Source organism: Mastomys coucha, unplaced genomic scaffold (assembly GCF_008632895.1).
Source record: "Mastomys coucha isolate ucsf_1 unplaced genomic scaffold, UCSF_Mcou_1 pScaffold20, whole genome shotgun sequence".
In the NCBI taxonomy this organism is placed as follows: domain Eukaryota; kingdom Metazoa; phylum Chordata; class Mammalia; order Rodentia; family Muridae; genus Mastomys; species Mastomys coucha.
Genome location: NW_022196903.1, coordinates 103,801,828 through 103,816,210, shown reverse-complemented (window position 1 = coordinate 103,816,210; position 14,383 = coordinate 103,801,828). Strand labels below are relative to the sequence as shown.

Genomic DNA, 14,383 nt, shown 5'->3' with positions numbered 1-14,383 from the left:
AAAAAAAAAAAAAAAAAAAAAAAAAAAAAGCCACCAAAGGATATCTATGTGAAATACAGAGAAAGAGAAGAGATGTACATATTGAGATATATGTTCCTATCTATGCGCGCGCGCGCGCGCGCGCACACACACACACACACACACACACACACACACACTTCAACATGGGTAATGCCTAAACTAGGATGCACACTGTTATGCCCAGCTTGCAGCACAAGCCACAAGTTGGAGGAACTCTCCCACTCCCAGCCTCAGTGACTGCAGGTGAGAATCAGGGCCCCTTTTGCCTCAGCTGTACAATCCAACACTGAATAGCTGCAATTTGCAAATTAGAGGAAAATGACAGTGTTTTCTCTGAATGGTTTGAGTCCCAACCCACACTGCTCACGCTGGCTGGCGTTAGTTTCCATCCCTCCCCAGCTCAGGGAAGGAGGGCAAGGATGTAGAAGATCAGACATTTGTTTCTTTGGAAATTACCTGTCTTAAATGCTACTGGAGGCGAAGTCAGCTCCCCTGGAATCCTTTGCACACTTTCCCCACATTCATTTGCAATGACTTTCTTAACTTGGATATTTCACTCTTTTTCACAGACACTGGCCAATCTGGGGTAATGTCCTTGCTCTCATTCAGGAGAAACCCAGGCAGAGAAATAACATGAAAATGTTCAACTCAGAATGAGCAGTCCACCCCTCAAGGCTTGGGAGAAAACAGCCAAGACACACATACACACACACACACACACACACACACACACACACACACACACACAGTCCTCAGGTATTGTATCAACTCATCTCTTCATTCTTTGTGCAGTTACAGTTAAGCTCCCTCACCCCAAGCTTCCAAACTTGAAGCTCAGAGGTGAACAAAAATCTTTTTAAGTTTGATGGCAAAAGACTAGACTGTTCGAGAATTCAAGCAACCTAGAGTGAAATCTTCCCTCAAATCACTTTAGGAGAGTGCAAACAGCAAGAAGTCTGCAGGCAGACACATTCAGGAGCCATTGGTATGCTCTGTTGATCAGAAGGGACTCACTAGCTTCAGGTGGAGCACTTCTCCCGCTTGAGCACAAAGTTCCCTCTCCTGGAGATGATGCAGGTCCTCGGCTGGCCTAGCCATCACCAGCAGGTCCCTCATAAAACTCCTACCCTTACGGAAAGCATGTGAGCAAGAGTCACTTCTTAGACTTGGGCAACACAATCCTGCCAGGACCATCTTTCACAGCTAAGGGAAGGGATTGGCTGGATCTGGTTACCACTGAATAGGGAACAAGCCCTGGGGTAAGAAAGTCATAGCCAAACTGACTTGAGGCGAGAATTTGAGTATGAGAAAATGAAACAGAGGTTGAGAAATGCCTAAGAGGAGGGGAAACCAAATAAGAGAGGAGCATATGGACACCTAGTCACAGAGTTCCCTGAACTCAATTTCTAACCCTCTTCAACCCAGTGCAGTCGAGTAGACAGGCTGCAGGGAGCAAAAGCAGAGCACTGCGGTTGGACCCATTGCTCATGAGCCCTTGATCTGCCTTCCTTCTGTTTTTGAACCCAGGGCATGAGACCTGCATAACCCGCTTTAGCACTCCCACCGTTCCTGGGCAGAGCAGGCTCAATTTCTCAGCTCAGAGCCTGGGATTCTGGGTGTGGGGCTGCGTTAGTGAGGGAGGGGGACTAGGAGCGCAGGGAGCAGTCAGTGAAAGCGATTTTATTTCGCAGTTAGCATGAGCTCATCCCCAGCTGAGGTCTGAAGTGGCAGCGGAAAGCTAGCTGATCGCCCAGCTCCTGCCACCCGGCCGGACTGCAAATGCAATTTAGGCAGTGCACAAAATTGCCAGGAGGAAACCAACTCAGGGGGATCACGTCAGCAGGCGGGGTCTCCCCAGTGGGGAGGGTACCCCCATGCCTCTGATGGAGATGGGCTACAGGTCATAAATTCAACCCCAAAGAGATGGGCAGTTATCATCCACATGCGGGTAAACCCAACCCTCATTTGAAGAAGGGGCTTCTTGAGGTCTTCGAGAATATTTCCAGGGAGTCGAGGCTAAGTGGCTTAGGCATGGGAAGCTGGGGAGTTGAAAAATGCCATTTTCAAAGCATCTTCTAATTTTTCATATTCCTTGTTCCTAACCTGCTCCCCTAGGAGCCCAGGCACTTTTACAAGCCTGTTTCCGAACCATATTTCACTCTAAGGCAAACCATTTAAATCATCGCCTTGTTTTTCCGAAGATTGCTTCTTGTAAATGGGACCATAAATCCGGGGAGTCATGCTGTATGGAGTGGAGCGTGGACAGGGAAAGACATAAAAGAGGAGTAAACTAAGCAAGGAAGATACCTCCTTGGGTGGGGTGGGAGGTATTCGGCAGGATCTCCAGGGTAGAAATGTCGGAGGAGTGCTGGCCTGACCCCTGCAACCCATGAAGTCCAAACCAGCTTTTAAGGTTAGAGCGCATGGAGCCACAGAACGCTCCTCCCCAAAGGGAGCGCCCCCCTACCTGGAAAAGCCTCAAGATGTTGGCTACCATGATGGAGACGGAGCTCCCCGAAGCCCCAATCACTCCAACTACTTTCTCTGGCTTGACGAAAACCGGGGGCTCTCCATTGGTGCAACGCACGTCGGAGGTGTCCTTCTGGATAAGCGCCTGGACGAAAGTGAGAGACTGTTCGAGCGCATAAGTGTCCCTGGAACAAGTGTCCAGGATCCGCGCGCCTAACGTTACGTTGGGCAGCAGGTTGGGATCGCTGTTGATCTGGTCCAGGGCATAAAGCATAGCTTCCAGCCTGTGGATCCCATTCTCCCTCTTGATGTCGCCGCAGGGCACTCCGCTGGGACCCTTGGCGTGCACTGGGAACAGCCCCCCAAGGGTGACGTCCCCCTCGATCCGGATCGAGTGCGGGGCGTACATCTCCTGGCCCCGCGCCGCCGCCGCCAGCACGCACAGGAGCACCTCCAGCACGCAGCAGGGGAACTTCATCAAAGTCAGGACGCGGAGCAGCTTCCCCAGCTGGACCATGCCGCTCCCGATGCTGCTGCTGTAGCGGCGGCGGCGCTGGAGGGGATGCTGGTGGGCTCACCCAGGTCCGGGCTTCTTGAGGTGAGCTCCTTTCGGGGAAGCCCCGGGGACTTCTGTAGGCACAGTGGGTGGAGGAGACCGAGAAGGTGCAGCGGGAGGGGGGGGGGTCCCAGGGCGTCAGCCAATCTTTGGCACCTGGCACTGTGGCTTCGCTGGCCCGCGCACTAGCTTGCGCTCCCCGCTCCCTGGCTTGCCGCTCGCGCTCTCCAACAGCCAAGCACTGGGGAGAGGGCAGGGATTGCTATCGCTTTAAATGGTCGTTGGGCTCCCTCTCCTCCTCCTCCTCCTCCTCCCACTCCCTCTCTCCCTCCCTTGCTTGCTATCCATCTCTCCCCACCCTTCCCAGCGCCCGCCCTCCCCACCGGTTTGCATCATCACGCAGGGAGGGGCTGCGTGCTGAGGTAAGGGGGGGGGCGGGTGGAGGAATGGGTGGGTGGCCCGGGAGCGGAGAGGTTGCCTCTTCAGGGGAGTTTCGTTGTCCCTAGGGAATCTGTGGATTTCAGGATACTAGTAAGAGCTAAGCTCTTGTCCCCAACTCTGGGATGGAAACCTCAGGTCACCAACACCCACGCCCATGTTCTAGGAACTGCAGACCTCCACTTGGGATGAGCCGCGATATTGGTGCTGACTGATGGGGAGCCCCTGAGTCTGATCTTTGGCTGTCAGCTCTAGCAGAAAGCTACGGAGTACAGAAGTGGAGCAGCCAGTGAAAGGGGGCGGGAGGCGAGGAGATTCCAGTCTCCAGAGCTAGCCCTCTTGTGCTAGCTCTGCTCAGAAAAATACAGGACATTCTGGAACCCGATTCTTGACTAAAGTCCTTAACCAGAGGCTTCTCCGGTAGTAGGCACCCTCTGTCTTGGAGGGAAGCTGAAGCCAAGAGGAACTCTAAGTTGGTACCCCTCCCTCGATCTTCCTAAGTGCCAACGCTGGCCAAACTAACCACATTCTTCAGCAGGTCTGCGGAAGAAACCACCACCGATTCAGTCAGTGCCTTTTCTTTCCTATGCAGCAAGAGAAGAAACTAAGAACTCCAGCATGTTCTTCTGTAGAGATGACAGGTGCACTGCTCCTTCCTACCTATTTCCAGAGATACTCCTGGGTTGGTGACAGTTTTTCTTTTCAGTTAAAAAAAAAAAAAGCAGAAAAGTGGCGAGCGAGGGTAAAAGGAAGAAAAGGGAGCTGGGGAAATCTCTTCAAAGATGAGGATTTTTTTTTTCTTTTGCTGCCTTGGGATTTGGGGAACAAAGCCAGAATGCTCAGGCAAGTTCCACCGCAGAAGGGAAAGTACCCCTGCTGAAACTCAGCCCATTAATGCAACAAGTGTCCTTAGCTTTGCTACAAGGAAATTTAAATTTTCTCTGGGACCTTAACTCAATTCTTGGTGATGTTTTCTGCTGGAGTGTATAAAAGCTATATTGTACAGATTTGAGGGTGGTAGAGAGAAAGCCAAAAACAAGAATATGCTTCCTGGTGTTGATGGAGAAACTACTATTAGACATAATATATAGTTCTGTCATAATTGCCTCTACCACCAACTACCTGTGTGCCCTTGGAATTTCAGTACCTCTGCCTGAGTTTTAGATTTCCCATCTGGAAAATGATGAGATTGAGTTGGATGTCCTCCAAGTTGTCTTTTAACTAAAATCCTTTGTTAAAATAGGCCATGTCCCTTTGGCTATGGTGCTCTTTTTAGGCCAATATTCTCTGTTGCTTTATGCATAGGGAACCAGGACAAACATCTTCAGAACCCATCGCCAACCTTTACTGGCACTGAGGACTTTATGTGTTAGGTCAGCTGCTTCTGCTGAGCATCTGTTCTTCTTCCACATATGAATAGCCCATCACTCTCCTTTGGGACATGTCCCCCTCCATTTTAATGCTTATGGTCTAAGAACTGAATCCTCTTCCTATAATGCAGGTGTGGCTTATTAGTTCATGTGATCCTTCTAGCCATAGTGCCATGGTCAAAGGAGAGAACAAAAGGTCAACCAAAGTCTGGGAGAACTCATCCTTGTCTTAGGTGGGGAAGCCAGAGGCCAGAGACTGGGGCTGGAGGTTAGGCTATCACTGAACCTGGTCACGTCTCTGTAGAATTAGGAAAAAATAGACCCTCTGTTCACCCCTTCATTTCCCTCTTTTGGAAAACTATTATGTTCTTCTGATTTTCTAAGTACAAGATATTTTACTGTCATCCTCCATGAAACCATACTGTGATTCATATGCAAATTATATATATTATGCATATCAGTCACCTACACTCTTGATGCCTTACTACACCAATGTACACCTAGCACAATTTTGTACCATGGTGACCCCTGCAGTTTGGGGCCAGTCTGTACATTGAGGATGTGCCCTGTGTTTGAATCCCAGACTGAGGTAGATAGCAATGAAGACAGGGATGGAGAGGGGTGTGATAGAGTGGATATGGACAGAGATGGTATGGATGGGGGAGAGGAAGGAGGAAAAGCAAGAGACAGAGATAGGGAAATGGATAGACTAGAAAAACACACAAAGGAGGACAGGTGGAATGCCATCTCAATAAATTACTTGAGACCTCTCCTCTCCCCCAGATCCAGGCATACTTGAAGGAAGGCTTCTAGGATTTTCCACTTATATGGTGTTTTCTTTCTATTGTTTGAAGTCAAAGGTAGTCTTGTAACTCTTCTATTGTAATGCTCTACATCAGAATGCTAAGTAAAATAGATGGGATAGGGATTCTGTCAATACAGAATTATCAAAACTGAAAAAGACAGAAAAAGCAAATGGAACAACTGAAAGGAATACAGCTGCAGGACATGAGGGTAAGGGCCACTGATTTTAAATAACAGTAGCTTGGGCTGCCTTTAGTGAATATGGAATCTTTCTTTTATTTTGAATTTCATGCTATGCTTTAAAAAATGTTGTTATAAAATGGTACTCAGAGATGAGTTAGAAGTAATTACTAGTTTTCACCTGCACATATATTCATCCATTTTTGCCCATTCTCCTCTCCCATCCTATGATATTCCCATGAATATCTTTAAGCCATCTGTGAAATGCTGCCCCATTCGGGGTGGGTGTTCTCTTGTGATAGCTAGTTTTATGTCAACTTGGTACAAGCTATAGTCACTGGAAAGGAAAGAGCCTCAATAGAGAAATTGGTTTTTAGGAGGAGGCAAACATTGCTATAAAACATTTTCTTAATTAGTGACTGGTATGGGAGTGCCAAGCCCATTGTGGGTGGGGCTATCTCTTGGGTTTGTGGTCCTCAATTTTATAAGAAGGGAGAGTGAGCAAACCATGAGAAGCAAGGAAGTAATTAGCACTCCTCCATGGCCTCTGCATCAGCCCTAGCCTCTAAAATTCTGCACTGTTTGAGTTCCTATCTTGACATTCTTCAGTGATGAACTATGATGTAGAAGTATAAGCCAAATAAACATTTTCTTCTCCGACTTGCTTTTAGATATGGTACTTCATCACAATAATAGTAAACCTAGCTAAGGGCCCTGTTCTCTCTGTGCATTCTCCCTAAACATCTGACAGACAGTATTATATCCCTGGTAGTAAGCTCTTTGTGTATATGTCTGATTTCTCTGCCAAGTTGTACGATCCTTAAGGGTAAGAGCTGGAGTGTTATTTTTCTCTTCAACCAGGACACTGTTTCCAGTGATGTCTGTGTCTAAGTTTCACTCATCTATTAAAATGAATCAGAACTGGTTCACTCTGAGCTGTCCTTACCTGGCAGTGCCCAGAACCTAACTTGCTCACCTTTTAGTCATTATGCATTTTCTTGAATATAATGGGTAATAAATGTTCCTTAAAATACTTTTGTTTAGGAAAAAAAAAAAATGGAAGTCTGAAGCAGCCTTACCTGAAGCCCTTGTTCAACTTCATGAAAGTACATACTGAATCTTCTGGAGTTGATACTTCACTTTTGGACCAATAACTGAGCCTGCTGCCATAGCCTGCCTGAACAAGGTAAGAGACACTGAGCTCCTTTTTGGAGGTAGACATTAGCATCTCTGAACTACATAGAAAGTAAAATCTATTACCAGAGAACCTACACGTGATGCTGAGTTTCCAGAATCACTATGCATTTAGAGCCCACAGCATCACATTTATTTTCATACATGGAGCCACAGTTGAGAACCTAGCCCTTTATAGTAGGCATTCTATTTTTCATTGGAATTATAAATTAAAATCTCCCTGCAAGAACTGTTCGGGTAGAACTGGGATTATTCTAAGGACAGGTGTAACTGAAGGAGGATCTGGGTTTAGACACAGAGATGATACATTATAAAACATGTCTGCAGGCTTGCTTCTGTTCGATCATCCATCTCTACTCAAGGGCCTCTCCTCCCATTGATGACTGACTAGGTCATCCTCTGCTATACATATGCTGCTGGAGACATTAGTCCCCCCATGTGTACTCCTTGGTTGGTGGTTTAGTCCCTGGGATCTCTGAGGGTACTAGTTAGTTCATATTGTTGTTCGTCCTAAGGGGCAGCAAACCCTTCAGCTCCTTGGGTCCTTTCTCTTAGCTCCTACATTGGGGACCCTGTGCTCAGTCCAGTGGATGGCTGTGAGTCTCTACATCTGTATTAGTCAGGTACTGTCAGAGCGAGCCTTTTAGCTCCTTTTTATTTAGATTTTTAAATTTTTATTTTATGTATTTGAGTATTGCCCAAATGTATGTCTGTGCACCATATGTATGCAGTACCCAGAGGTCAGAGAAGAACATTGGACATCCTGGAACTGGAGTCATGCATGGTTGTGAGCCACCATATTGGTCCTGGGAGAACAACCAACAAACCAACCAACCACCACCACCAACAAAACCCTCCAGTTTTCTGCAAGAGCATAAAGTGCTCTTAACCACTGAGCCATCTCTCCTGCCTCAGGTTTATCTGTTTTTCCTATGATTCTATTTTCTATAATTCTATCTGGGAAATCTCTTTCTACTTTTAATTCTTATCTGTTTGCATATGTGTATGGGTATATATAGGCCAAAGGAGGGCATAGTTATCTCATCTAGCTGCCACTTTGAGCAATGGTGAGTCACCCAGCATGGGTGCTAGGACCCACAACTTCTCAAGATCAGCAATAACTCTTGCTGTTGAGCCAAACCCCAAATCCCCAATATCACTTATGTATGTATTTAAACCTACTTTGAAATATAGCAAGCTACCATTAATTATTGCTTCTTTTTTTTCTATATGTGTGCATATTTATGTATAGGTAGGGCCTAGAAGAAGTTGTCAAGTCTGGAACTGGATTTACAGATGATCGTAAGTTACCTAATGTGACTGTGGGGATCTGAACTCAGGTCATCAAGAGCAGCAAGTCCTCTTAGCTGTTGATGCATCTCTCTACCCCTTAATAGCATTTATTAAGCTAAAACATTCTAAATATCATTCCTTTCTTCATACATATATCCAGCCACATGTTTTAGATTTTATTTTATTTTTTTGAGATAGCATCTCAAGAATCATTTTCCCAAAAGTAGCATCGAACTTCTTATCCTTTTATCTCCTAAACACTGGGAGAACAAACATGGACTCACCATGCTTATTCACAGCACTGGGGATTGAACTTCATACTTCTTCCATGCTCACAACCAACTGCAACTTTAGTTCCAAGGATTCTGATTATCATTTCAGAACTTTCTTAGAACCAGACACATGATGCACATACATACACATAGGAAAAATTCTCATATAAATAAAGTGAAAATAAATAAAAATTCACCCAGTAAAGTCTATCTCCAGTTTGCTGTATTTAAAATGAACACTCACACTTACCTTACATTATTAATCAGGGTCACTTTTCTCTGGAGAAAAAGACATTACATTTTCTGTTTGACTTTTCTGAGATGTTTTTTGGTATATATATATATATATATATATATATATATATCACTTAACTATCATCAATTCATCACATTCCCTTTTTTTATTGTTAGAATATCTGTATTGCACAGATATACATAGTAAAAACCTCTCCAGGCTAGGTCAAAAGTGACTTTTCTTGATAGTCTTATCTTCTTTTTTAATGGTCTATTTTGCTTTAGGAATTCAAGTAAATGATACACAGAAAAAGTTTTAGAAGACTTTCTTGGGTTTTGCACTTTGATGTGTTTGTTTATAGATATGCCACCCAGGATCACTGTAGCCTCTTTACTAGCTGCCTGAAGATGTAGGGCGAAAGAAACCCAGTGCTCCATATTTTTCTGTGTCATTACATAAACTATAACATCTCATTGTTTAGATGTATTTATTTGAGATTTCTCCTACTTGTAACCAAATATAGGATGTAACTAAAAGTATGTCATTATTAAGGCTGAGGTGGTGACCCAATGCTTAAGTGCATATACTGCTCCTAATGTCATTATTAAGGCTGAGGTGGTGACCCAATGCTTAAGTGCATATACTGCTCCTATAGAGGACCCACATTCAGTTTCCAGTACTCACTTCCAATGTCTCTTCATCAACCGTCACTTGGACTCTGGACACTCTGCCTACATATGTATAAATATATAAATACACAATTGAAACAAATGAAAAAAACCAATTAAAAAAGATTTCGTATGAGGACTGGAGGAATGTCTCAGCAGCTAAAAACACGTCCTGCTATCTGAAGGGATCTGTGTTAAGTTTCCAGCACCCATCTGTTGACTCACAACCATCTGCAACTTTCCTTCCGTGGATTCTGATAACTGCTTCTGAACTTTCTTAGAACCCAACACATGATGCACATACATACACATAGGCAAAATTCTCATATACATAAAATGAAAACAAATGAAAATATATTTTAAATATTACATCAGCATTAACAAATATTACATTAGTATATTTGTGTTAAGTTTGAATATTGTCCATGTTGTTTTTTTCTTCCTGATCTCAGTGATCCAACTCGTTTCTCCTTTTACTAGAGAGGGAGAACATGCTTCACCTGCCTTTTGGATAAGACCATGAAACAAATTTAGAGAAAAATCACAGTAATGAAGAGGATTCATTGGGCAATGGTAGGCCTCTCTTCCCTTTCGTATTTTGTTGACTTTAAACACGTATCCCTTCCATAGACGTGAATAAGTGTAGGGATGCTGGTTGGAGACTGCGTGTGAGGAGTTTGACTGAGCTTACCCTACACCACTTGCATGGGTCCTTGGCTGTAGGGAAGAGTTGAGGTACCACTCTGAAGGTGGGAAAGCACAGTCTGAGACATGAGAAAGCTTGAGCTGGTTAGAGGTTCTCAGGCCTGGGGATAGCATCTAGCATGGGGCTAGGGGCTGAAAGGGTGAGTTAAGATGATTGTCCTTAGCTTGGCAATTGCAGGCTTGGTGGCCTTTGTGGCTGGGAGCTCAGAAAGGCCTTCTATGGGAGGTTAGGCTGCAGCTCTGTAGGTGAAGGCCTTCTCCATGGCACTAAGTGGATCTTGGTGAAGAGACACTCCACGGTTCTAAACAGTTTATTGTTGTGGTGGAAAATGGATGCATTAAAAACATACCCTACTTCTCAGGGTGGGCCTGGGATTAATTTTTCTTTTTTTGTGGGGAGAAATGACTGGGAACGGACACTTATTGGCTAAGCCCTCCTGGTCTCTAGGTACCTCATTAGCATGGAGCCTATTCTGGGCCTACTTGACCTAGGACACATTTCTTTTATGTGAGAGGCATGGCAAGTGTTCCAAGTCAGGAGTCTGGTAGGGAGCTGGGAGATGCCTAAGCTTCAGGTGTGTGCCCACAGAGTCTCCTGGTCTTGACCTGCTCTGCCTTACCAAACTTCCTGGAATGGGTTTATGTCCCACAAACAAGAGAGCAACATAATTGACTTCTTACTTGTTAAGCAAAAGCTTTTCTTTGCTTTAGTTTCCAGTGAAATCAGCCTGGAAGCACTTCTATCCTACCCTACTTACCAAATCTCTTCAATGACTGCTTAAGTTGGCAGTGGATGGGAAGTCACTTTCCAGAAGCTTCTATTTTTATGATATGAAAAAAAAAAGTCAAAGAATTAAATGAAGCCACAGAAGGAAGCAGATTAAGATGTAGAACAAAGACTAGAGGCCCATCAAGGTCACTTGAGAAGTTGAGTCCAGCCATGCTTCAAGCTCCATTCATCACTGAATATTCCATTTTCCTGTACACTAACTTCTATTGTTTTCAGGGTTATTTTGTTTGTTTGTTTGCTTGCTTGCTTGTTTGTTTGTTTTATTTGATATAGGTTTTCATGTATCTCAGACTGGCCTTGAATTTGCTGTGGTAGAAATGATAACCTGAGTTCCTGATCTTCCTGTCTCTATCTTCTAACTGAAGAAGTTAGACACATATACACCAACCACATTTGGCTCTCCCAACATTTGGAAAAGCTATTTTCAGTTGTTTCTTGCATAATCAACAGTGTTAATTTAGACAGTTACAGCTTAAAGATAAGAGATAATTGAATGTATAAGAAGCTACTGATTATTAGACTTCTGTGAGAAGAAATTATTGAAAGTCTATAACTTGGTGATAAAAGAATAATGTGGCCTTCAAGTCAGCTCTCCAAAAGACTACAGACCTTGAGAAGATAAGAGCAAACACAACATGATCATTTTATGGGAAAATAAAATGAAAACATAATAACTGCTAAGTATAGGCAATAATTCTTTAGTCTTAAGAATGTAGTTTCTTATGTTCGTCCTTAAGTTATATGGCAATGGAATTAGAATGAGTGCACATGTGTGAATTTTTTTTTTTTTTTTGGTTTGGTGTTTGTGTGTATGTGTGTGTTTGTGTGTCTGATATGTAGGATATGTTATTTTCCTATTTAAGGTATCAATAATTCTAAAATAGTGTGGGTTGACTTGTTGTCACAACCACTCTAGAAGCCAGGCTTGGTGGTCCCAAGTCCTCAGGACATAGAAGCAGGAAGGTTTCCATTTTAAGTTCAGCCTGAGTGAAACGGAAATCCCATGTGGGGCGAAGAAGAAGAAAGCTGAAAAGAGGTAAATGCAGAGATTCGAGAAAGGAAAAAGAGGGAGAGGAGAAGAAAAGAGGAGAAAAAATGCGACAAAAGGTAAGGGGAGAGGAAGGGAGGGAAAGGAAGTAGAGGGGAGTATGGGAGGTGTAAGAATAGGGTAGGGAATAAAAGAATTAGATTATATGAGCCTTAAATTCTTGAGATCTGCTGGCTTAGGAGTAATGGAGCCATTTGAATATTCTCCCTAAAACCTCCATGTTCCTTGAATCAAGGCTTGGAACTTTGCATGAACATTGAAAGCGTACCTTTCAAAGTCAGTATTGAAAATGACTAGCTTCCTCGAGGTTAGAAAGGAAAGCTTACACCCATGTCTACCTGCAGTCATGGTTTTATCAAAATTGTGATTGTGTGTGTGTGTGTGTGTGTTTGTGTGTGTGTGCATGTGTGCAAGTGCACATGCATGATCAGCAAACATGTAAGGTAAGGTTATTTACACATGTATATAGAGATTAGAAGTTTTGCATCCGCAGGCACCTTTGTCAATCACTGTCTACCTTATTTATTTACTTATTTATAGAAAGTGGTCTCTCATTGAACCCAGAAAACTTCATTTTACCTGTGCTAACTGGTCAGCAAACTCTAAGGATCCTTTTGTCTCAATCTTCCCCTGGCTGGATTTCAGGGGCTTCACTGCAATGTGTAGGTTTTTAAATGGTTTCTAGGCATCAGAACTCATGTCTTCTTGTTATGGTGGCAAGTATTTCATTGACAGTCTCTCTATTCCCTCTTTTCTATGTAAAAGCAGAAACCAAGCCCTGGGCATGATGACATACCATTGTTATCCCAAATAGTGTAGACACACAGTCAGGAGAAACATTGTATTTAATGCTAGCCTTTTTCTATACAGAATGCTCCAATTAGCAAGAGATATATGGAGGAGCTTTGTTTCACAACAAACAAAACACCTCCACTACCATCATCAAAATGCTGATCCAAAGAAATGAATATTTTCAATACCTTTACTCCTATAAGAACAAAAAAAGTGGGGAGGGGATAAATTGTAAGGCCCAGTTATCTAAAGTTCCATCCATGTATGTGGCTAGGTATGGTGGCCTTCATCTGTAATCTCAAGTCTGAACTGTGGTGAGTTCCAGACCAGCCAGGGCTGCATAGCTGTCTCAAAAAAAAATAGTGGTATGTCTATTCCTTATCAGTTTTCATTTGGTGGTACATACACTCATGACATAAGGCTTTGAACAAAGTACTTGTACTTTTTCAGGTCCATTCTTGTGCACCAGATTCTGTTGTTATTTAATAATGTGCCTCAGTCAACCACTGCTAAAGCACCAAAAGTTCTCAGCTCAAATTTGCTTATTTGAAGCTTAAGTCTAATATTTTACCTGAAGTGTACAAAGGGATATTTTCCATTCTGATTATGAATTGATTCAGTTAACATTACTTTTTACTAAAAGCCCTATTTTATAGGTCTCTTGACAGATTATCTAAACCAGGTGGTCAATCTTAAACACAGACAATAGTAAATGGGCTTGTTGGTTTACACACACACACACACACACACACACACACACACACACACAGAGAGAGAGAGAGAGAGAGAGAGAGAGAGAGAGACAGAGAGAGACAGAGAGAGAGACAGAGAGACAGAGACAGAGACAGAGAGAGACAGAGAGAGACAGAGAGAGACAGAGAGACAGAGAGGCAGAGAGTGAGACAGAGACAGAGAGACAGAGAGAGAGAGACAGAGAGACAGAGACAGAAAGACAGAGACAGAGAGAGACACAGAGACAGACAGAAACAGAGACAGAAAGCGAGAGAGGTAACACACATATGTGTAGGTGTAACAATAATAATTATAGAAGAGGAGGTCATGAACTTTAGGGAGAGTCAGGGAACAGGAAAATATTGGAAGGAAGTGAAGAGGATGAAAATGATACAAATATCATATATGAAATTCTCAAGACAGTAAAAAATTCGATTTCCAAATAATAGCCCTTTCTTTACAATTTCCAAACTTGTCCTTCTGAATTAACTTTGTGTCCTTTAATATAGCTAATCATGGTGTTATATGTCTACTTTTTGCACAATCAAACATTAGGCATATCTCTGTTTTGTCTTTCTTAGTATATCAAAGGAGAAAGTCTGCAACATTGGTGCATTATTTCATTCGGGATTTAATGAAAATCAAGTTATAGCCAGGCAGTGGTGTCAGTGGTGGCACACGCCTTTAATCCCAGCACTTGGGAGGCAGATGCAGGCAGATTTCTGAGTTTGAGGCCATCCTGGTCTAGTGAGTTCCAGGACAGCCAGGGCTATACAGAGAAACTCCATCTCAAGAAAACAAAAAACAAAACAACAA

The 14,383-nt window shown here is 43.4% G+C and overlaps 1 protein-coding gene across 1 annotated transcript in view; it reads right to left on the bottom strand.

Annotated features, from left to right (window-relative positions):
- The window catches only part of Grm7 (glutamate metabotropic receptor 7), a 906,484-nt gene extending 903,130 nt beyond the window's left edge, over positions 1-3,354 (bottom strand). The window contains exon 1 of the mRNA XM_031382827.1: positions 2,489-3,354. Coding sequence (XP_031238687.1) covers positions 2,489-3,007 — 519 coding nt within the window. The 5' untranslated portion in view covers positions 3,008-3,354. The remainder of the gene's footprint in view (positions 1-2,488) is intronic.
- Positions 3,355-14,383: the final 11,029 nt, after the last annotated feature.